Source organism: Taurulus bubalis (genome assembly GCF_910589615.1).
Source record: "Taurulus bubalis genome assembly, chromosome: 14".
Lineage (NCBI taxonomy): Eukaryota > Metazoa > Chordata > Actinopteri > Perciformes > Cottidae > Taurulus > Taurulus bubalis.
In genome coordinates, this window is record NC_136602.1 from 5,505,791 (window position 1) to 5,531,203 (window position 25,413).

General features: G+C 40.0%; 1 protein-coding gene across 1 annotated transcript; it reads left to right on the plus strand.

The window, feature by feature from the left end:
• Positions 1-769: 769 nt before the first annotated feature.
• On the plus strand, positions 770-25,171 carry LOC306746527 (melanopsin-A-like; the record flags this gene model as incomplete). Its single annotated transcript, XM_079229450.1, has 11 exons — positions 770-967; positions 16,969-17,114; positions 19,034-19,167; positions 19,489-19,692; positions 21,033-21,204; positions 21,687-21,863; positions 21,967-22,074; positions 23,117-23,312; positions 23,405-23,569; positions 24,484-24,543; positions 25,007-25,171. The coding sequence occupies 11 exons, from the start codon at positions 770-772 to the stop codon at positions 25,169-25,171; spliced, it is 1,725 nt and encodes a 574-aa protein (XP_079085576.1).
• Between the last annotated feature and the right edge of the window lie 242 nt (positions 25,172-25,413).

Below are 25,413 nucleotides of genomic sequence, written 5' to 3' on the forward strand. Positions count from 1 at the left end.
TTTAGAATATATATAAGTCTTATATTGTTGGGTTATTAATGCATTGAGGTGTTCATCACTTTAATGTTGCAGCTGGTTATGGTGGAGCTCATTTTAATGACTTTATATCGCCTCCTGCTGCATAGATTAACATAATACAAGATACTTTATTATTATTATTTTATTTTAATAATTTGAATGTGTAAAGCTGTCAAAAATGTGTTGGGGTAAAATGTACAATATTTTCTTCTGAGATGTACTAGAGAAGGCTGGATGTATACAGTAGTCGCGTAGTAGTAGTAGTAGTAGTAGTAGTAGTAGTAGTAGTAGTAGTAGTATAGTAGTAGTAGTAGTAGTAGTAGTAGTTTTATTCAGTCAATCATTGCAATACAATAAGTAAATCTAATATGCAAAAAAGAAAGACTGCAAAGGAGGAAATATAATGTGAAGAGAAAAAATATATATATTTATATTACATTTCATTCACACTTGTAACCCTCAAAAATAGTTTTATAAACAATCCTTTTGAAAACCAACATTCATGTAAGTAAAGTAGCATAGAAAACTCAAATAAAGTAGAACCGACTGCATCCAAAATAATGTCGCAAATGTTCAGTAGAATTCCGATTATTCTGTTTGACATTGTTTTAATGCACCTTTAATTCCACCTGCTGCACATCCTCTCACCTGTCAGTCACCCCCCCCCCACACCCCCCTCTCTCTCTCTTTCTCTCTCTCTCTCTCTCTCTCTCCTCCCTCAGACAGAGGAGGGGTGAGGAAGAGGAGGAGGATGAACGGCGGGAAGAGCGAGTTGCTGCTGCCCACGCGGCAGAGCATCATCTCGTGCAGCGAGCGCGAGCCGAACTGCACGGCGCGCAGCACCGAGACCCTGGCGCTGTCTGCAGCATCCGCGGCGAGCGGCAACGGCTCGGCAGTGGATGCGTACCGACTCGTGGAGCTCCAGCTTCCCGCCGCGGCCGCGCCCACGGCCAGTAACTTCTCGGTGAGTTTCTGTGCTGCGGTTCCACGAGGCTGGTGGTGTTTATAGCGTGCAGCCCAACTCCGTAGAAACCACTATACTTCTTTAATGTTATTGCACGCTTATTGGAAAAATAATGTTGATGTAGTACGCAATATTCTACTTAAAATGCACAGGGAAAAGTGTTTATTTCATTCTGTATGCATTTAATTCATCATTTAATAATGCATCAAGCAGTAAATCGTTTAATTAATATTTTTTCCAAAATTCCCCCCCAAAAAAAGGAAAAAGAAAGAAACAAAATATTCAATGGTAATACAAATAGTCCCGAATTGAGTAATCAATAATAGTGATCGGAAAATAATCTAATTACATACTCTATACAGAGTACCAACAATTCCCAGAAAGCAAATCAATATTAAAAACATATATTCCCTCCAGAGTTTGGTGCGCTCTCATATCGAGGTTACTTTCAAAGATGTTCAAAATGCAGCTTCTTACATTAGATGACATGTGTTATTATTACATTATATTGTTGATAATATCATCAGGTCATAGGCTACTAAATCATCACATTGAAAAACACTACACATAAATGTTTAAAGAACAGTTTCCATTTTGTTTTTGATATATTAGTATATGTAGTTTAGCCTATGATGATGTTTGATGAATAAAAATGTGACTTATTGTTTCACTGTGTGCATGCGCTCAAATCCTGCACCGATTCCTGCAGAATGTTGTGTTGTCATCAGAGTCACAGAGGGATGTGCTGAGTGCCCGACGTGTCTCTCACATCTCACATCGGCGGGAAATGCATGAATGCAACTTTCCTCCCCCGAGGGCTTCGTTTGGTTCATCAGACTCTCTGTGCGGCTGTTTGCGCTGTAAACACGTAGCACTCGGATGCACAAGGAGGAGAAAAAATACATCTTAGATTACGCCTGATGCCACATCAGTCTGGTGTGGTATCAGAACACACACACACACACACACACACACACACACACAGACACACACACACAGATTAAGGGATGCAGTGCAGAAATGTTTCTCCTTATCGCTCTGCTCCACCGACACCTCGGAGCAGCACAGACGTCACGCTTCACAGCAGAAAGGTCGACTTTATATCCTCCTCCAGCGGCGAGGTTACTGTACACACCTGCAGCATGTGCAGGTGATCCGGCGGTGGACCGATAACGCACTTCCCGAGGATCGCGTCGTGTGTGCGTGTATCGATTACACATTTTCCAAACACATATTGACGTATTTATTCAGAACATTCCTCTGCATCTGCAAACGTTGTGTCGATTGGACATTGGCACGTGTGTTGTCTTTGTAAAGCTGTTCTCGATGTCAGCTGTGGGTCGCTCGCATGCCAACTTTCCACTGACGGTAGTTAGAATGACACACACAGAAACCACCAGTAAGCTGATTTCATGCAGCTGGTATCAGTCAGAAAATTAATATCGGACACTAAAGGTCTTCGAGAAGATGATTTATTGTTGGCTGTACTCAATAAAACTAATAAAGTCAAATACTAATACAGTAAATGATGAGAAACATACTGACCAGTGGTACAAGGCCACTAATGTATATTTTTACCTTTGGTACTTAGAGTATATCTTGATGCTAATACTTTGTTGACTTTTACTATAGTTAACTTTTGAATGAAGAACTTTAACTTAACAGAGTATTTCTAATACTGAAAATACTGAGATAAGAGCTCAGATCAGATAGTCACCGTCTTCTCCAACTCTTTCTTTTCCACCTCTTTGTTTTGTTTCTCGGCTCAGGGTTAAAGGTCAGAAAGACATGTTCCTTCATGGTGTCAATGCAGAGAGTCTGGTTGAATTTATTCAGATTGTGAGATATTAGTCTGAGGTTTCTGTCTCTGTGTCTGCGCCTGCAAAGCTTTTAGTTTCATCAAGACGCTAAAGTGATAGCGCGGCTAGATTTGTCACGGAACTTGTTGGCAATTTTTAAAGGGACAGTTCACCCCAAAATAAAAAAAAGCATATATTTCTTTTACCTATTGGGCTATTCATGAATATATATTGTTTTGATGTAAGTTGCCTGGTTTTGGAGACGTCTGTTTAAACAGTGTGAAGATTATATTGGTAGCTTCAGGTTGACTAATTCACGCATTGTTTCTGGAAGTTATTAATAGTAATTATTTCAATTTCAATGTTATGCATTAAGCTTTGAACTATTAGGTACAGCCCTACTTATAAGAAGAAAGATGTACAAACTTGTTAGCAAAATGAATGCAGATGCACCAACTTCTGTTTTAAACGTGATTTGTAAGCTTTGAAATAACCAAGTCGGGACTAAAGATGGAAACAACACAAATATTCACTCCCACCCTAAAACTCACCATCCAAGAGCAGCATGACCAAAACTCCAGTCCCAGTGAGCAAAGCATGATCAATCATTGGGGCTTTTGTAAAAAGCAATTTAACAGAACTGAGATAATCAAAGGTGTAAAGACTGTACAATTCAGTTACTAGCAGTTGATTGACCTGATGTACTGACACCAGCATGCCCTTGTGTTAAACAGGGCTCACTGCCTCTTCAGTCGAGAGGTTCATATACTATATATGGGCGTCTCTCGCTTTTTTAGACCATAATCTCACTTTTTTTCTTTTTCTTAAAGCATTATCGTCATGTAGGGGAATTTCATATCGGCCAATCAGACTGTCCTTGCTTCGGCGTCGAGAGCGTCCAAAAGGATACGGCTCCCTGTCAACACCGCCAAGACAGATGTGGTTTGTCAATGCAGGACCAGTGTCCCACCCACTCTGTGTACCTGCCCTTCAGTGTTGATGACGATGATGAACAGCTGTCAGAGCAGTGGCGGCTTTCAAATATCTGGGGAGCCTTCCCTCCGAGGATGGCAGCCTTGACAATGACATTCAGAGCCGCATCAAACGTGCATCAACTGCCTTTGAGGGAAACTTTAAAAGCAGAAGCTTCATCCCTTCACACAGGTCACCGTATACCGAGTGGCCTGAGTCACCAGCTGTGAAGCAGAGGTGACCCACAGCTGTGACATTAAGTCAGAAAAAGTACATTTAAGAGTACTGTGATACTTTAACAACAGAATAGTATATAACATAATTTAAGTAATGCAACATTTTGTCTGTATTCATGTAAAAGTATGACATAACATCAATATTGTTTCTTTGAGCACATGTGGTGCCAGAATACTTTTTTTATGTCTGTTAAAAGAGCCATTATTGAAGGAAAGGTGAACACAATTTAAATCTAACAGCTACAGTAGTAGTTAGTGTTCCACTTTACAACTGCTGCAAAACCTATACTTCGAATAAAGAAAGTAGCACTCCAGTAGCACTCAAATGGCACTTACTGATAGCACTTTGTAGTTTGGCTTTCTTGAAAAAATTGTACTTTCTTGATTCTTGTTGTTCTGAGTTTGTCCTCGTCGTTGAATGCACTTATTGTAAGTCGCTTTGGATGAAAGCGTCAGCTAAATGTAATGTACAAAACGCTGCTGAATGTCAGAGATTAGTTTCAATTCAGAGCCAGTAGTTAGAAAGAGATTGGGTTCCTTAAATAGACGAGGACGTGGCCACGTCGGCGTGTAAACACGTGACCCCCCATGTCAACAGTTGGAGCTGTTTCCTGTCAGTTACATGTAGGTTAATGTGACACATTAATGTCGGCGTGAAACTGTGCATGGATGGCCTTCAGATAACGTTTCAGTGTCGTCTCTTTCATTCTTTCTGTGAGTCATCGAAAGAGGATGACGACAGTTGTGAGCCGATACCCTCAAATTATTTTACAATCAAACCAAGATGTGGCATTGGGAGTTTCTGATTTGTGTTTGAGTGACAGCTCCAATACCACGGAGGTGATTCAACTTTAATTTCTGCTCAAGGATTTTACGGAATTACATTTGATGAATGCAAAAATGTGGTTGATATTCTGGTAGACTCGCTTTTCACAATGAATAATTCACAGAGTATTAATCAATGATCCTTTACTTCAGTAAAGTACCAATATCACACTGTGAAAACACTCTGTTTCAAGTAAAATCCCTGCATTCAATACCTTACTTCAGAGAAAGTATATAAGTATTATCAGCTAAATGTACTTAAAGTACTTCAAGTAAAATATTACCTGTTGTTTTACTATCATGATGTTTCTGCTGTATTAGTGTGTACGTTGCATTTTACTGCAGAATATGGTTTTAACTTCTTTAAATACTGTTGTGTACTTTAATCTACAGCAGTGCATCATTTGATATGACATCATCATATGTTTTTAGCGGCGCAGTCCTGTGAGAACCATGTATGTCCAAAAATGTAAAACGTCCCTGTTTTCAGCTTTGAGGCGATGCATTTTCCACGATCACATTTTCTTTTTTAGATATTGATTTTACTGAAGTAGCAGGAGAATTTTCTCAACACATGAAGAACACTTCATCCGTCAGTTCATCACAAACATTCAAAATTCAACACATCTGGAGACACGTGGTTTTCACTGGACAGGAAGGAGATGGAAAACTGTAATCTGAAAAGTAACTAAAGTTATCAGATAAATAGTAGCGGAGTAGAAGTATAAAGTAGGAATAGATGGAAAATACTCATGTACATGTACCTTGAATCTGTACTTAAGTGCAGTACTAGAGTAAATGCACTTTTGGAGAATGTTTTTTTACTTTACATGACAACTGTTTGGAGAGGCTCTGCCAGCATTACACGACTGATAACACTTGATGTGAATTCCCACAAAAGTTTGTCAGAATAATAATAATAATAATAAGAGTCAGAATAATAATAGAAAGTATGCAGAGGATCCCATACAGCTTATTGATATTACTGTAGATAAGTACTACCACAACCTACTGCTACTATATGTTGTGCTGCAAAATTAAAACTTCAAAGAAAATTCTGCTCCTCGAAATTATGAGATAATAAAGTCGAAATTATGAGATAAAAAGTCATAATTATGAGATAAAAAGTCATAATTATGAGGCGAGGGGATGAAGAGACTTGTGATAGCGCAGATAACAGGAAGGATAAAAGCCAGCGTCACTGAAGCGCATGCGCACTTACTATCTCGTAATTATGACGTTTTATCTCATGATTTCGACTTTTATCTCATAATTATGATTTCTTTTTTGTGTGTGCGGAAACGGGCTTCCATAGATTTAACATGGTTCTCCAGGACAAAAGATCTCACCGCTTGTCAGAGAAGTTTTGCTTCCCGTGTGTGTTGTTTGGAGGCGATTGTACATGGTCAAGAACCGGCTTTAACGGATCTCAATCAAACATGGAAGCAGCAGGACAATGTGGTCAAATTGGGAAACATAGCCACCGTAAAAGTCGGATTATACGCCACTACTATCTTCGGTCATTGTCCCCATTTGCACCCGGCTGTAGCCAGCTGGCGCTCATGCTAGTTCCGTGCTAACTTCCGCTAGCTCTCCGCTAACTTCCGCTAGCTCTCCGCTAGCTCCCCGACAACCACCAAAGGTAGGGACCAGCCCCGGCTCTACACCCGACTTGGGCAGAGGGGACTCGGACAGTAACAGCAGCAGCGGCCAGCTAGCAGCAGGAGCGGGGAGCTAGTAGCAGCGCTAGCTAGCGCTGCTCCTAGCTTGCTACAGCGGGACACTGACCGGAGGTAGGAGCGGCGTATAATCCGACTTTTACGGTACATAAAGGCTACAAAGTTATGTGTTGTCATTCTAGAACAAGGTTGTTGCAACTAAATGCATTTGTAATCCTATTGTGTCACTGCATTGAAGGGGTTACATTTCACTCGGTAGAGCGTTAATAGGTAAAAATGTGTGTCTTCATTCTGCTGTAATACGATGGAATAGTCTAAACAAGAGTGATCTCATGAAAGAGAACGATGCAGTCTTTTTGGTTTTCAGTGTCCAGGAGGCTGTGATGGTCAAAGTCTCCTCAGCCACTGAAGCATAAAGACCAACCACAGTCTCAATAATCTTGAGCAAAGCTTTAGTTGAACTGAGTTAGCTACAGTAATGTCCACTTGATCATTTACCAGCTAGTGCAATAAACAGTAAAATGTTTCCTTCGGAGATGTGGTGATGTATAGAAAAAATTATGTAGCATGAAAAGAAAAGACTTAAGTACCTCAAATGTGTACGTGAATGCGGTACATAAACACATTCCACCCCCGTATGATTTGGAAAAAGAAATGATCAACAACATATTTCGTCATTTCGTTTGGAGGCTGAAGAAAATGCACGATGCTCAGGAAGTCGTCTCTGAACAAATAAAATGAGGCATGAAGGGAATGAAAACAGAGAGCAAGGATGAAAAGATCCATTGATAGCAGGAAATATGTGCAGCTAATATATATCATATCACCCCCACACACACTCACACACACACACACACACACTGCAGGGATTTGAGGCCATGATGAGATATGTGAACGTCTGTTTCGTATGTGTATTAGATAATAACCTTGAGGTGAATCTGAGGGCTGGATTTATGGTCAAAGGATCTCATATTTAACTCTTTTTGGACCAAAAGTCAGGATTACTGAACAGATTTAAAGGACTGGAATGTAACCCTGACAGACTGTCCTATTTAATGTGGAGGAAAGTACATGTATTCAAGTATTGTATGAGTATTTCCATTTCTCCTGCTACTTTAAGCATCTACTCAATTACATTTAAATACCTTTACTACATATATCTAGAATACTTATTTTCTTTAACTGCTGATATTTTCAGTGTGTGAATCTGATAAAACCTCTGCACTTTTGTTAAGAATAACTTTGGATTACTTCTTCCATCCGATTATCTGACTGAAATCAGATGTAATAATACGTTTTTTTTATCAGCTTATAAACATCAAGGACTTGAGGCTTTTGGCCCAAAAACATAAACTTTGCGTTCCTGTTGATCGTTATCCAAATAAGCTTTGAGGTTGATGTTTTTCCTTCAAGACAGCCGTCGGTCTAGTTTTCTGAGATCAATTGTTCTACAAATAAAGCGGCTCATTCATTTATTATTTCATGTAACTTTGTGTTAATATCAAGTGATTAATGCAGTTATGGAAAGACAGTCCACACTAACACATGTAAGAACACAAAATTAGAGAGCTGTCTGATAAAAAACATTTCACTGCAGAGTTTTGTCTCCAGAAACCTGATATGACAAACAATACGTTTTATTTAACAAGATGATTCGCGTTTGGTTGTTTTATCAAATCTGAGCTGTCGAGTTTCAACATAACAAAGATTTTTTTAGTTCTTATATGTATTTCGGAGATGAAAATCAGTCCTGTGAATGTTTTATAAACATATTTATACTTTTTAACATGAAATAACGAGGCAGAACAGGTCCTGAGCCTGTTGTGGTTTGTTTGGACCTCGGAGCCACCAGTCCATAGAGGACGTGGGAACAGGTCAAAAGCACATTTTAAACCTCTCTTCATACTGATAATCTGTAAATAATCCCTCCAGCTGGTCCCAAATCGTGTATCTTCCAAACACCAAAGGATCCTGGTGTCATAGAAGCTGCTGTAATTATAATAAAGTCCTGATCTGTTGACTCTTCACTGAGGAATGAAGTTCACAGATGGGTCGGGTTCAAAAGGCCAGCTCACAAGCCAGCTAAATGTAAACCTGTGATTTTGCTGGTTTGATCTTAAAGTTCAGCATGTTTTCGTGTTCATTCGGTAGTTTTATATTATATATAATATATATGTATTATAGTCTTCTGTTGATAACTGGTCCAGCTGGGAGATGTGTCAAAAATCTGTGATATAAAAACAGTAAACGTTAGCTTTAGCATTCATCTCAGACTGACGATTAAAGGGCAATTATCAGCCTTCGAAGAAAAACAAATATATATATATATATATATATATATATACATATATAAATCTAGGGAATATAGAAAGCTGTGAACAAAGGTTTGACCCTGTTGGAACACACTAGTGCTTATAAGTCACATTATCTCTCTGAGCTTTTTCATATTGTCTCTGCACTGTGCTGTTACCTGACATTTCGTTCAATAAAGAGTTATTGAAGAGGGATAAAAAGCTACATTTCAAATCAATTTGGAAGCTTAACAGGCACACTGAGCTCAACAGACCTCCAGACCTGATTGAGTGGCAGTTCAAAATGAGAAATGTGGAAGATAATTCAGAGACTTGTTGAGGATTTAAGAAAGGTAAAGCTGTCTCTCCTTTTTTCATCCACCCAGCTGTTTAGTTCCCTGCTGTGTAACAAGTGCTGCAGCACAACTAATAGCAGACCTGTAATCTTGTTTGACATGTAGATGATGCGAATTCAAAGTACTTCTTTGGCTCAGTGAGTCTGAAGATGAAGTCATGTGCAAATAAAGTGTTCTGTCTCTGTGTGAGATCTGTCAGGTCCTTGAAACACACAACTGATAAGCCTGGTTTCATTTCAGTTCACCGGTACAAAAAAACAATCATGTTTTTTTATTTGTTTTACAAAAAACATCATGTAAACTCTTATTTTCAACTCCTTTCATTCTATTTTATTGTTATTGAAACTAGAGGTCTCTAAACCTGAATATATAAAACCAAAACTATCTGCATAGATAGATTGATACTGCAGGAGCAAAGAATATATTTTTGTTTTGGGACAAATTACATCTTTAGGGAACTGGTGTCACATTTTACTGGTCAGATATTTAAACTGGACTCACTTATTTTGCATTGAAAGTATAAAATGTATATATATATATTGCTGGATTGACTATTGCAATATATATATATATATATATATATATATATATATATATATATGTATATATATATATATATATATATATATACATATATATATATATATATATATATATATATATATATATATATACAGATGCCCTTAACTCGACTAATACAATCTCATCATGCTTGTTGTTCAAAAGATTAAAAACAAATATCTTCTTCCTCTTGTGTTTTATTAAAGACTTCAGGAGATTCTTTCCGCTCGGTGGTTGCTGGAGTTATTGATCTGTGACAGGATCAAACACTGACCCGATTCTGTTCCGTTACAGCGCCTGTTGTATAAGAGACGGTGAACTCACACACAACATGTGTGATGCGTACGCTTGTCATGTGATACAGACGTTCAGTCAGCTATGGTGTGGGAAGCGTTCATGGCTGACTGATGAAAAGAGGGCACACACTCTGTGCTCACGCTCTCTTTTTTTAAAATATTGATAGCAGCCATGTTGTTCATAACAGTCATTTTAGCCTCGTTATCTCTCATCCACGTCTGCAGCTAATGATTTTCTAATTTCTAGCAATTGTTTGATTATTTCACTTAATTTCGCTCAGTTCATTCAGTTTTTTGAGTGGGCTACGACTACAACTGTGTGCAGTCCTGTATTGTGTAATGAGAACAATACATCCTTGAATCCGTGAGATAGCTGATACAGCGAAGCCACCTGGATATTTCTTAAGTGCTGTTCAGATTTCTGTAAATTCCTTTTTATTCACACAAATGCAATAAGAAGAGAGATGCACCTTGCACATGAATATCTTCAGTTTGTAAAAATGTTCTTCCGTTCAAGGACACACACACATACACACACACACGCACACACACACACACACACACACACACACACACACACACACACACACACACACAACACACACATTTTCAGCCCTATCAAGCCTATGATTTGAATTTTCTCCCCAAATTTGCCACACAGTTTGACTTCTTTTGATCCTGTTGCAATACATCAACTGTGTGTGTGTTCATGTGGGACATTTGTGTGTTTGTTTATGTGTGTTTGTGCCGTGCAGCAGGTGTGCAAGTGGTACATGGCACTTTGCCAGAGAGAGTGTGTGTGTGTGTGTGTGTGTGTGTGTGTGTGTGTGTGTGTGTGTGTGTGTGTGTGTGTGTGTGTGTGTGTGTGTGTGTGTGTGTGTGTTCTGTCTTTGTGAGGACCACTTGATTTGCAAGGCTTCTAGTTTGACCTTGGTGAACTGGTATTGAACTGGTGCTGAACTGGTGATGGACTGATGGTAGACTGGTGATGGACTGATGGTAGGCTGGTGATGGACTGATGGTAGACTGGTGATGGACTGATGGTAGACTGGCAGGGAGCCGGTGGGGAACTACAGGCAAACTGGTGCCAAACTGGTGGTGAACTGGAGGTGAACTGGTAATAAACTGAAGATAAAATGGTGTTAATTGATTTTATATGAAGTAATGTACATCTAAAAGCTGTAAAGATTACTCGTGGTGTTCCTCAAGGTTACATTTTAGGTTCCACACTTTTAAACCTTTATGTGCTGTCACTACAAATCGTCATCAAGAGGCATGGCATACATTCCCAAAGCTACACTGATGATACCCAGCGTTACAGAACTGTGTCTCCTGATAATCCAGGGCCAATAGGTGCCCTTTTTAACTGTATTTTAGGTATTAAGTTATTGATGTTTACAGCTCATCAGGGACAAAACAGAAGTCCTGGTAGTTAGAAGTGAAGCTCAGAGAGATAAGCTTTATCTTTATCTTTGATCTCAAACCTCACATTAGTTATAAACTAAGAATGCGTTTTACCATCTTGCGACTGTTTTATCTCAAGCCAATACAGAGACATAAATCCACCTCTTTATTGCCTGCAGGATTGACTATTGCAATGCTCTATTAAGAATATATCTCAATTCCAAGTATTGCAAAATTCAGCTGCCTGTTTTCTGCAGAACACATTACATCAATCTCAAAGTCTCTGTATTGGGTATCAGTTTGCTCCAAGAATACATTTTATGGTGCTTTTAGTGGATTATAAAGCTCTTGGTCTTCATCCGATATATTTGACCGATTTTATTTATGCTATGAAGCTACTAGAACCCTGGGGTTAATTATAGATAATATAATTATTCCTAAAGTCTGAACAATAACTCATGAGAGGCATCCTTGCATTATGGTCCAGATCTATGGAACAGCCTTCCTGAGGGCAGCAGAGAATGTTGATATTTTTCAAAGCAAACTTTTGATTGATTTAATTAATTTATGGAGCGCTTTGTGTCCTATTTAAACTGTACTGTTGTCTTTGTTTTCTGGGCAATGTTTTCTGGGCAAGAGGAAGGTGGTGACTGACAAAAACACCAAAAGAACTTTAGCTGTTTTGCACTTTAGCCGTTTAGCTACGACAATAACAGCTGTCTATCTGTATTCTATGTATATGACACATGCGCTCTACTGGCAGACCGGCAGTACTGTCTCTCTTTTTTAGACACTTCTTCTGCTCTTATTCATACTACAACGTTTCTCCTGCTCTGAAGCTCACTTTCTGTCTGTGAAAAGCAGCATCACACCGAGGGCTGATGGGAACTGGAATCGACACATCATGCTGCCTCGCTCTTATTCTTCCCATCGTGCTCCTGTCGCCTCAGTCTCTTCATCTCGGCTGATGGTTGCTGACCCGACGTCACAGCAGACCAGCAGGCGCACCAACAAACAAACGGACAAACAGATACACACAATTTCAAACAAACAAACACTAATAAACAGAGAACACGAACAAACAAATAGCAGACAACAAACACGCACGCTTACAAACAGACAAACCACCACAGACACAAAAGATTCTCATCACCACTTTGATCGTTTTTTTTCTTCTTGCCAAAAATCAGTTGATGCCTATTTCAAGCGTCTATTTGCCCCTGAATAGTCCGAAAGAATCAGAAAGATTCTTACAGAAATGCCCAGAGACTGTCGGTGTAGTGGGAAAAAAGTAATGAACTAACTTCCACAAAGACGAGGAGGGACTGCAATTATCTGTAAACTCATATCTCATTTTCATGTATTCCCTTTGTACACGCCCTGTGAAGAGAAAAGTCGATATTACATGCATTATAAATAACAGGTTGAATATCCTTTCAACATTTAATTTTGCTGGCAAAATATTTACTCAAATTAAGATTCTTAACTTCTCCTGGTTCTAAAGCATTTCAAAGGAAATTGGCCTTCTTTGTACAATCCCATGGCATATAAATAGTGCTTTTATCAGTTTCCATGCAAGATATTTCTTTGCACCCGATCAGTCCCCGTCAAGAAGGAACTCCAGTTGTGGTAAATTGTCTTTTAATCTACATTAGGCCATTAGACCTGCAGAGATGTGTTGTATTTGTTTTGGCAGTGGTTTTACAGTGCTGGTGTGGCTCATCAAAGTCAGTTATTGAGTGACGGGTTAATCGTCCAGATACTCTATGAACACATCGTCCATTTGTTTGTCGTAGTTTCAGCCCATCAGCATAAAATCCCTCAGCTGGCCCTTTTATACATCTTCCAAACTTGGACTTGGACAATCGCAGCTCCAGTGTCAGATGATTGACTTGGAGATGACTTCATCGGCAGGAGAAACATCATGAGATTGACTGGAACGAGAAAAAAAAACAGAGCAGATAAGGGGCGATGAAACTTTAATTACATCCAGAGTTATTCACACAGACTGTAATTACAGGGAGAGCGTTATCTGGGTACGCTGCATATAGAAAAGGTACACGGTGTGATTGTGTTACATAATTGGAGCAGAAATAGATTCCTGCTGGCTGTCAGCCTGCCACCATTGATCCACTTTATATCCAGTTCAGAGAAGATTCTCTATCTGCTGTTAATAATGCTCATATGTTAGCACGAGTCTCTCCTGACTCACACATTATTTAAAGTTATTAACCCCATTGTGAGAGCTATAGCACCACAGGATGAACTGAAATGTAGTTAATGTACAGGTCGTTTTATCTCGTTATATAATTGTGGCTGGTTGTTGAATGCAATGCTCATCAGGAACGATTCTTCAAGGCAGTTTTCCGTTTGATTGACAGATATGAAGGGAATAATCAAAGATCCCTAACATGCATCAGTATCCCGCTCTGTTTCATTTTTTAAGGTCCAAAATGATGATTCATATGAATACGGTAACTTCGTGTTACTAAATATAGATAATGAGTATGTGATTATTGCACATGGAGACGCTCATTAAATCATCACATGGGAATATTGGATGTGAGAAAAACGACCTTTCAGTAAAGTCACAGAGATAATTAACATGTGAAGCTAAAAAGCTTTTCAAGTTAAGAGTCCTGCCGACGGCCACGTCATCAACTGTGAAGTTAAAGACGGGTTTCATGAACATCTCACACATTTAAGTTAACTTTAGTGTATTTAAGATGTATTTTACTTCATAAAGATGTTAAGTGCTTCGGTACAGAAACAGCAGAGTCCATTCAAACCACAACGAACAAAGACTTAGGTTGGATTTTCAAAAGTTTGAAAGGGGGACAACATTTTATAAGAACAGTGTGAACAATGTGTATAACTTAAGTTTATCAAACTGAAGCTGCACAAGCGAGGGGACATGCAGCTTCTCGCAGACAATATTTCATCTTGAGGTATGACAGACTTAGACTTAGCTCTGTTTAACATTTAGTAAATGAGGAGTGAGGAGGAGAAACATGGAGGAAGCATCATCCGGGATGTGAGGATGGAGGTTCAGACTGAGCCTCCCTGAGTCAAAGGCAGCGGTTGTGGGAGAAGCTGAGACGCTGAATCCTTCGTGACAGGCCACGCTGCTCTCGACGTGCGGCGGGTAATGTGGTGACAGATCGGTGTCCTTGCAGCAGGAAACACTCGCTGCTGACGGGGTGGAAAAACATTCTGATAAAGAAAGCCACGGACTGGAGGAGCATTTTGAATGAATGAGTACGGCCTGATGTTTTGTCCACTTGCTGCACATTTCAATAATCCTCCTACAGTTTTACCTCCACTAAAGTAAACAGAACATTACATTTTTTATTGATTTATCTGATGCAGAAGTAGAGGCTGAAGTTACCCCACATCCCAGAAGAGGAGACTTCACTTCACTTCCAACCCTTGGGGGAACTATCTGTCTCTTTTGCTGCTGAATGCTCCACTATGCTCTCCATAACAGTGAAGTTGGGAGCCAGACAGAAATACAATGAGCTGAAAATCCTTTTAAATCTCAGAAAAGCCGCGGGGCGCTGCTGATTTATCTGATTATATTCTGGAAGTTCATCACTATCAGAGACACCAAGACTCTGAGATAAACTGTGTGTCTTGTACTCTAAAGTACGAAATGTAACGGTGAATCTGAGATAAAGATCAAGACAATTAAAATAAAATGTTTCAAGCCCTTTTTTTAATTGTGAATGGGACGTGTTCAAGCTCATTCGGTTTTAAAAGTGCCATCTTTTGCAAAATTTTCGGACAAAAAAAAATATTGCAGCTTCAACAATTCACGCGGACTCAAAGTGTTGTGTGAGTTTTTAGTTGATTTCCGCTGCTGATTCTCACTCTGAGGCTGCGTGTCCTTGACGCGTTTGTTTGTTTCCTGCTGCATCAGCCGTGTGCTGTCACAACAAGTCTGACTCCATCACTGTCGCCACGTCCTTCACAGCTTCTTCTTCCTCCTCTTTCTTTGATGCTGACTGTTTGTTCTACACTGTGAGCAAAAAAAATAAATCAAAAAACATGCACATTGAGACTAAAACACACTGGGTGCATCTTCTGGTTTCATGGGTCACTGCAGCATCAACATCTCGCTTGAGTGTACTTACGCCCCATGGGCTGGATGGCGTGCGTGTGTGTGTGTGTGTGTGTGTGTGTGTGTGTGTGTGTGTTTTGCTCCAGTTTAATCACACCTTCATAACAATCTTCTTTTACATATTTGAAGGGATTGTGCATGGCCAAATGTATGTGGACATGAACATTCCCTCCATATGTGATAGTGTAGTACTTCACTACTGTACTTCACTACCAATTTGAGTTACCTGTACTTGAATATTCCCATGTTCTGCAGCTTGTTAACCAGCTTTTCAATTATTTTAAATGTTGTTTTTTAATGTATTAGGGCTCTACTCCTTCAAAAGCATTTATTTTGACATTTAAGGAAAATAAAATATACCGTTACCGTCCGTGCTTCAAAATGATGCCGTGATGTACATTTTAGGCCGTACTGCCCAGCTCTACCTTAAAGTTAAAAGCAAAATATTGTTTAAAAAAAAACACTGCAGGCAGAGTGGAGGTCTGCTGGTTTCCATCCTCACCGCTTCAGTGTGCTTCTCAGTCAAATAAAACAGACTGCTGCTCCGGCTGACCTCCGTTTTAGATTAGCTGGGCCTTATATGTCTGCCGGAGGTGGAGTAAATTATGCGGTTAACGTGGCAACGGGGAGACGGGATGAAGAGGATGGAGAGATGGAGCTCAGAGTTAATTAGAAACAGCGATGTGCAGAACTTGTGAGAGATATTAGTCCAATCAAAAATAATGAAGGCTGGTAGCTTCTGATTAAAGAGGTCCGTGGGTGGGTCGGTCTTTCACTATGTGGAATGATAATGTCATCGATAAGAAGGACTTTTTAATCCCTCCTCATATACTTTAATGTCACTTCAGAGAATGCCTAAAAACCACGACCAGTCTTTTCAGGCGGCAGGAGTTTTTTTCTTCTGAAAGACCAAAAGAATTGAGAGAGAAAGTTGACTTCTGAGTGAACTTAGCTAATGATAAGTCACCTTCTCTTAGGTCTGGGCCAGAGATTTATAACACAGAGGTCTTGGCCACACATATTTTTTAATCAAATATATTAGGTCACTAAAACAGAGCGAGTGACTCCGGGTTCATTGCTTCCGTGTGGAGGTGAAGTGCGTAATTTGGGAAATGATGATGTTTCTTTGCGTAATATGTGAAAGATGATAAATGAATAAAAGGTGATGAATTAGGTGTCAAACTACTCACTACACAGCAACAACTACGCTGAAGTGGGTCTGAAGAGTCAAGCAGGGGTCCGAGACCCCGTATATATATTTCTATATATATATATATTTCGTAAAACGAAGGTCGTGTAGACAGGACCTGAGACAACATTGTACAACTCTGGAAAGCCAAAGATTCAACGTTAGAAACAGACCATTTTCCACCATAAATGTGATTTGTTCAAATGTTATCCACCTGCAGCATCGTCACGTTTATAATGTTCCTGTTTGGTCCTCCAGGTGACGATGGTGCCCGAGGCCCCCCACCACCCCTACCCCACGGTGGACGTGCCCGACCACGCCCACTACACCATCGGCTCCGTCATTCTCGCCATCGGCATCACCGGCATTATCGGCAACCTCCTGGTCATATACGCCTTCAGCAGGTAGGACGACTTCCTGTGCCCAAATATGGTCGCACTGATCCTTAGGAGACAAAGATAAATCAGACACTGCAATGTCTCAACCGTTACTGCAACAGACTGTCAATTCTAATTGGAATACGAAATGCAATTGTCATGCAGTTTGCAAAAATCTGTTTGATAATGCTGTTAATGATTATGAAAGTCATTTAAAGGTTGAGCATTGTTGAACAAAATGTTGTAATGTTGTCCAGGAGAGAAAACTCACAAGCTCGTTAAAATCCAGTTTCTAAACATGTGTATGACTAGAACTGCTAATCAATTGTTTCTGCTGAAATGCCCTTTTATGTATGGGTTTTGCAAGTTATATATATGGCTTGGAGCTAGTCCTATATTTTGTTAATTATTAACTGAATTTCTATTGTAATTTGAAAGCAATGAAAGGAGGCTGACATTGTGTGTTTTCTTCTCGTGGTTCCAGTTAAAAGCCAAGCAGCTGCATGTTGAACCAGCTGCAGACGAGTTTAGAATAAAGAGAGTTACATGAGATAAAAGCATGAATAACTTTCTCCTGGTTGATTTAAGAGATGCTTCTTAATTGAAATGCATATTGTCATAGCCATTAGTCTTTTCAGAGTTTTATTCGTGTATATATAAAGATCTGTAAACGTACTGAAAAGACATCAGCACATGCTGTAAAGTGATAATAGTTTGATATTCTCTGCCATCCCACAGGATGTTGTTACAGTTGTTATGTTGCTCTTTGAGAGGCTGAGACAAAATCTGTCTGTACAAAATGAAAGGATTTTTTATGTATTCCTCCTTGGCGTTGAAATAAAAGTAACAAATAAGCCACAACACATTAAAAGGAAAGATGGCGTTTGAGGTGAAAATAATTGGACAGAGTTCCTAATTGGTGCGATGGACTCCGAGGGACTTCTTAAGTTGCAGAGGTTTTCAGACTGAAGTTACTTCGTCCTTCTAAATGTGTCATAGCCGCCTGCTTTTATCGACCACACACTCACGTCTTTTTTCTTCCATGATTGCACAGAAAATGCCTTTCTGAGACACACAGAGTTCTCTGGAGACTTTTGAAGAAGCTTGAGCACTTAAGATGTCTTCTGCCCACATATTGATTGGACCCTTTATGGGACATGTATTGATCTCTCATTCAAATCAGACATTGATGTCTGTAATGTGTGCTTCATTGATTCAACGTTAAGTATACAACTGAAGCAGCACGCTTTTTTTCCATGCAGGCTCTTGCTCGTCCTCTAAAACAGACTTTATGAGACCAACAGAGAATCAACAGCAACAGCAACTTGACTTGATTATGAAAACCTCTGCAGCTTAAAAATCAGCTTTCATTGGATTTTGGGGGGGAAATGGTTCTGAAAAGTCTTGTCAAAGATCAAACTGAGGACATGTGTGCATATGGAGAGTGGTGGAGGAAGTATTCATTCAGATAATTTCCTGAAGTGAAAGCACTAATACCACAATGTAGAAATACTCTGTTACAAGTAAAAGTATAAATATGTCGCCTGTGACTGTTAGACTAGTATATAAAATATCATTAGATTATAATTACTCATGCATTAATGTCAAAGCAGGATTTTTCTGTTCTTTGAGGTGGAGTTCATTTTCAATTATTAAGTAATTCTTATTTTCAGTCTGGATTACTCCGCTGATTATTTTCTTCATTAATCGATTTGATTGATTTTTTATTTGTAAAAACGGTGAAACGGGACACCTTCACAATGTTTATGTTGTCCAACCAACAGTCCAAACCTCAACATTATTATTAATACATTAACATGCATTAACATTAAAAGGAAAAGCAGCAAATTTGTAACCATTAATTTGCTGTCATTAATGTATTACACTAACTGCGTGTGTTTGTGTGTGTGTGTGTGTGTGTGTGTGTGTGTGTGTGTGTGTTGCAGGTGTCGCAGCCTGCGGACGCCGGCCAACATGTTCATCATTAACTTGGCGATCACAGACCTGCTGATGTGCGTCACCCAGGCGCCCATCTTCTTCACCACCAGCATGCACAGGAGGTGGATCTTTGGAGAGAAAGGTAGCCCACTGCACACACACGCACACACACACACAGACACACACACACACACACACACACACTCTCTCTCTCTCCAGAACGTAAAGATGTGTAAATCCGGTCCTTTTAAGTAATTTCCTTCCCGTGTGTTTGTGGAAAACAAAGAAGAAAAAATAAGGAAAACATATCACTTGTCTCTTTTCATTTGATGTTTTTGGTTTTATTTTCCCTAAGATACTTTATTGAATGAAAGATAATCAGAGAATGTCCGTTACAAAGAATGTTGATATAATAAACATTATTATATTAAAATGACACTAATCTTCACTCGTCCGTCTTCAGGCTGCGAGCTGTACGCGTTCTGCGGCGCTCTCTTCGGGATCTGCTCCATGATCACGCTGACGGTGATCGCTGTCGACCGCTACTTCGTCATCACGCGACCTCTGACCTCCATCGGCGTGTTGTCGCGGAAACGGGCCTTCTTCATCCTCATGGGGGCCTGGGCCTACTCCCTGTGCTGGAGCCTGCCGCCGTTCTTCGGCTGGAGTGAGGATATACACACACACACACACACACACACACACACACACACACACAACCATCCCGACTGAAGCATATTTCTACTTTTCTCAACTGTTTCGAGGGTTTAATCTGCTGCTCTGTTGTTATCTGCTCCACATAAATCTGCTCTGTTCTGCCTCAAAGCTTTTTCTATCTTATCAAAGTTATTGCTCATTTATCCTTCAAATCCCATTTATTATCAGTATAACTCAGTATAATCACACACACACATATGTGGTGTGTTTTGCTTCTTCTTCTCACCTGGTTTTCATTCTCTCTCTCTCACACACACACACACACACACACACACACACACACACACACACACACACACACACACACACACACACACACACACACACACACACACACACATTTGTATGTAAATTATAATGTATGGAAACTTAAAAGCTCCTATAAATCTTCTTCCATCTCATGAAAAGATTTTCCAGGTGGAAAATGTTTCATTATGTCAGAAATGTACAGGGTGTTTTTTTTCTTGGCGTATGTGATGTATGTGTCCATGTTTTCTTTTTTCTTTTCATGAGGACAGCATGAGAGATGAAATGAAAGAAAATATTTGTTCTGCTTCTGACCTTTTTATGGAAGCTGCTTCAGGACTTTATGAGTTTATGAGATTAGGTCTGCAGTTGCTGGAGGTGAACGTAAACCAGCCAATAAACAGGCTTTAATTTGAATGGAACCTGGTGCTTTGGTAATATTCAGTATCATTTAGCATTTTTTTCCCCTGGATACATTTTTATCTTGTCCAAACAGAAAACCCCTGAAAGCAGGGACAGTTCACAGGGACCAGACTGGAGCCAGACGGGGGCCAGCCGTTGTTTAAGGGGGGGTCAGTTAAATTAAACTTGGATCTCAGTCATCTATATTAAAACAAGTAGGTCAATATGGCTCTATTGGTGTTATACTTCAAACAACATATTGTAAAATGTGTAATCTTTTAGACAAGACACAAAGACACAATGCACATATAGCACAGATACATGGCCTACACTTGCATTTTATTAACTTAAAAAATAAATCAAGTACAGTGTGGTATTAGTACTTTTACTTCAGTAAACTTCAGTCAGGTTGCAGTACCGCATTTGACCACACGCACCGGCAGACACCTAACAGAAGTTACAACACAGAGGGGGCGCTGTTTCACACGTTTGAGAAAACTCCTGAAATAGGGGAATCATATTGCTGTGAAAATGGTCAATGGACACTGCATTTTAGTGGGATCACTGACTCGCCCCCTGGGCCCAGCTTCAAAGAGCATGATGGGATATTAAAACTCTGTGTCCGTGTCTCTCACCCATCAGGTGCCTATGTCCCTGAGGGCCTGCTGACTTCCTGCACGTGGGACTACATGACCTTTACCCCGTCGGTGCGAGCGTATACCATGCTGCTCTTCATCTTCGTCTTCTTTCTGCCGCTCTTCATCATCATCTACTGCTACTTCTTCATCTTCCGCGCCATCCGCCTCACCAACCAGTCAGTCTGTGTGTGTGTGTGTGTGTGTGTGTGTGTGTGTGTGTGTGTGTGTGTGTGTGTGTGTGTGTGTGTTTGGTGTTTTTTGTGTGTTTTATTGACATTTTTGTTTGTTGCTGTGCATGTTAGTTGTAATTTTAAGACATAACTGTTTTTGCAAAAGGAGTAATTTACTTTAACCGGACTAAACTAAACAGTTAAATATGATTTTTTTGTAGCATAAAAGAACATAAACTATTACTTTAATGTAATCTGTGATTCACCATTCCTATTGCAACAATGATTATATAGGTCTATACTCTAATTCTAGTTTGCTGATACATTCAAAACGTAAAACTGAGGACAGTCAACAGTTTCTTATTGTAGTATACAGAGGAAAGACAGCCTGAGTTCAGGATACCTTCAATAAAAGAATGTGCGTCAACACATTGTCCTCACAGGTCTAGTAATACAAGTGTGTGTGTGTGTGTGTCTGTGTGTTTCAGGGCTGTGGGGAAGATTAACGGCAGCATTCACAGTCACGGCAGCTGCCGAAACTCGATGAAGAATTTCCAACGGATGCAGAACGAGTGGAAGATGGCGAAGATCGCTCTGATCGTCATCCTGCTCTACGTCTTCTCCTGGTCGCCATACTCCGCCGTCGCTCTCACCGCCTTCGCCGGGTAAAAACTCATCATTCATTTATTGGACGAGGATTAGACCTGCTTCCTCTCTACCTGCTGCTGAAGTTTGTCCTCACTGTTATTACTTGTTTCTCTGCTACAGGTACGCAGACATGTTGACTCCTTACATGAACTCTGTGCCCGCCGTCATCGCCAAGGCCTCGGCCATACACAACCCCATCATCTACGCCATCACACACCCAAAATACAGGTAACACTCACACACACGGTTGAGAAATACCTCAAATGTTGTTGAAAAGTTTGATACAGCTGTTGATGTTTTTCTTCTTTACTTTGATACTATTTTTTTTTATAAATATACATTATTGATGAGAATGCACTAAGTGAAACCCAGGGTTTCCACTAGTTGTTTCACGGTCAAAGCACTACTTTTCCTTTAACCATGATGTGACATGACATCGATAAATAACTACAGTTATATAAGATATTTTCTTTTTTCCTCCTGCAGCTTTGAAATTTCATCATATGTGTGTGACATAGGATCAAAATGTTTTTTTTTTGGGTGTGTGTGTTAATCAGTTTCCAATAGTAAAGAAGAAAATAACAAGAAAGTAAAGCAACCAAATAAAAGTAAATAATAGAATATAAGATGAAATAAAATGAATAATAATAATAATAAAAGCAAAATAAATATCATACAAATAATGCACCAAAAACACCCACCCGTTCAATACTATTTTAACAGATATTTAAAAAGAAGAAGGTGCAATTACATTTAAAAAAGTGTTGGTCGCAAAAGAAGAAAAATTAAATGATTCAAACATTAGTATCTAGTCGATGTCCCCACAGTGTTGCATTAGAGGGGCGAATCACACTCGCGTTAACTTTACACTAACCTTATATTATAAGAGCATAGAAGAGCTTTGCTAAATCAACACGTTGCCGGTTAACACCTTACCCTTGACTGCAGCTAACATCAGCGAATTGATTCAATCAGAGAGAGCTCCGAACTTCAACTGCTTGATTAACCTGAATGTTAAATCGACCGGAGAGAATGAATCACACACAGACACATATGACGGCATATCAAAGCTGCAGGAGGAAAAAAAGAAAACAGCTTATATAACTGTAGTTATTTATCGATGTCATGTCACATCACGGTTAAAGGAAAAGTAGTGCTTTGACCGTGAAACGTCAACTTCGGCCTTTTGAGCCACCGTGCTTGCGATAAACTGGTGGAAACCCTGTGTTTCACTTGGGGCCACATGGTATTTTGATCTCTCTCTGTGCAGGATAGCGTTGGCGAAGTACATCCCGTTTCTTGGCATGCTGCTCTGTGTTCCTCCTCGCGACCTCCAATCGGCCAGCAGCAGCTTCATGTCAACGCGGCGCTCCACCGTGACCAGCCAGACCTCCGACGTCGGCAGCCAGCTGAAGCGGCAGAGCTACCGCAAGTCCCGCCTCTCCTCCGCCTCCGACAGCGAATCGGTGAGCTCGGAAAAAAACGGTACCCTGACGTCATACGTGATGATGTAAAACAGATTGTGTGTGTGTGTCAAAGTGTGTGTTTTCCTCCGAAGGGTATGACGGACACCGAGGCTGACCTTTCCAGCGTGGGCTCCAGACCCGCCAGCCGCCAGGTGTCCTGTGAAATCAGCAGTGACACCGCCGAGCTCCCGGACTTCAAACCCTCCTCCAGCTTCAAATCCAAGATGAAGAGCCACGACTCGGGCATCTTCGAAAAAGTAAACGGTTCCTCAACTCCTTTCGATTTGATTGTTGATGCTTGAAGGCTTTTTTCAGCTCTTCAAATATGGCTTGAAATGTTTCCTTCATCCCAACTACGATTCCTATAAGACACCAAAAAAAACATTGCTGTGGAAAACAAGTTCATCCTAAACTGAACCAGAATCAAAAGATGAACTGATTCAAAAACTGCAAGTTTTATTCCAGTTTTCTTTTAACAATGAGTAAACTAACAGAATGTGACACACTGGATTGCACCCTGGGAGATTTTTGTCCTTTTTGCTGATGATTCACGACGGCAGAAGTGAAAATTGTAACTTGCCTCAAAGAGAAAATTGGCCCTGGCCGACCTTCAGGTGTCTTGACAACAGCTGGAGACGGACGAAACAGCAGGAGGTTTACAGACTTTTTCAAAAGACTCTTCATGTAGATTATTATTAAAGGTTCGGGGGTCATCTTCGGGGGAGTCGCAGGGACTGCGGGTTATTTTTTGAGGGTCAGTTGAGGCGGTTTGTGTGCGGTGAAAGAAAAACATCTTCTTCCATAACGCCGGTGTTCATGTTAATCTGTTGCACTGTGTTTTGGTGCTCTTTATTTAATCTGCTTGATGTGCTTTTTATCTCGGATCAGAACATCTCTCTTTTCCTTTTGATGTTAATCATCGACTGAAATCATGACTTTTTTAAAGCATTATCCTGGATTTGATGAGTGGTTGACGCTCTAGTTTCCGGTCTGCCTCCCGGATGCTGATGAATTTCATTAAAATCTAATTTAGGTGTATCTCATGATTTAAAATGATCTTATTTAATATTAATGTTGAGGAGGGCTTCAGTCATGGCGGCCGCTGCAGAACGCTGGTTAGTCAGTATGATAATCCCCTAACGGGATTGCATGTGTTTATTTTTTCTTCCAGACGTCCTGTGACACTGATATCTCCATGGCAGGAGTCGGTGAACGCGGCAGCGTCCCAAATGTGAGTACTGTCAGATTTAGCATAAAGAAAATGAATTCTCAAATCTTTGTCCAAGTGTTTCCCCTTCAAAGAGACAAGATATAGTCATGTAGTTATATTTCTGATTTTGGTGATGCCATTGTTATAGATATCAGATATTAAAGAGTGCATACCACAAAATGTTTCTAAACTTTTATTTAATAAAGCTCTGGAATTAGTATAATACAATTCTGGTGAGTTAATAATATTTGTGCAGAGAGAAAAAAATATGGCTCAATGCGCCACTTACAGGATGAAACCATCAACATTATCAGCTCAACATTTTAATTTGTCCAATACGTTGATTTATGACTCAATACCTGCAAAACAATTGCCATTCCAATCAGCCTCTGTATTTTGATAAAATCCAGATGAAAATCATGTCTTTCTTAAAAGCAAAATAATCATACACATAAAATGATAACGGTATTTTTCTGTCTGACAGACCGATCATGCTGAGGGACACGTTCGGAGAGGCACGATCGGTCGAATCCCGAGCATCGTCATCACCTCGGAGTCCAGCCCCTTCCTTCCCACCGGACGGAACGGTTCCTTTACCGCCCGGCCAAAGACAGCCAATAACAGCAACTCGGGGGCGGGGTCTGGGTAGAGCTCCTGCAGCCATGTGACCGGCTCACGTCCAGTCAGATGTTTAGAAATGTAGATCAGGAAAAAAAACTACAGTATTCAAGGAAGTCATTATTACATTTATATAAATATCTTTTGAATTCAATTTTTACTAGAACACAAAGGGTGATCAATTAAAATGACAACAGACAGTTTAAGTGGCATCAATTAAAGAGCAACATAACACCGTGTACAAGCTTGAACACACACCCTTGACATATTGTT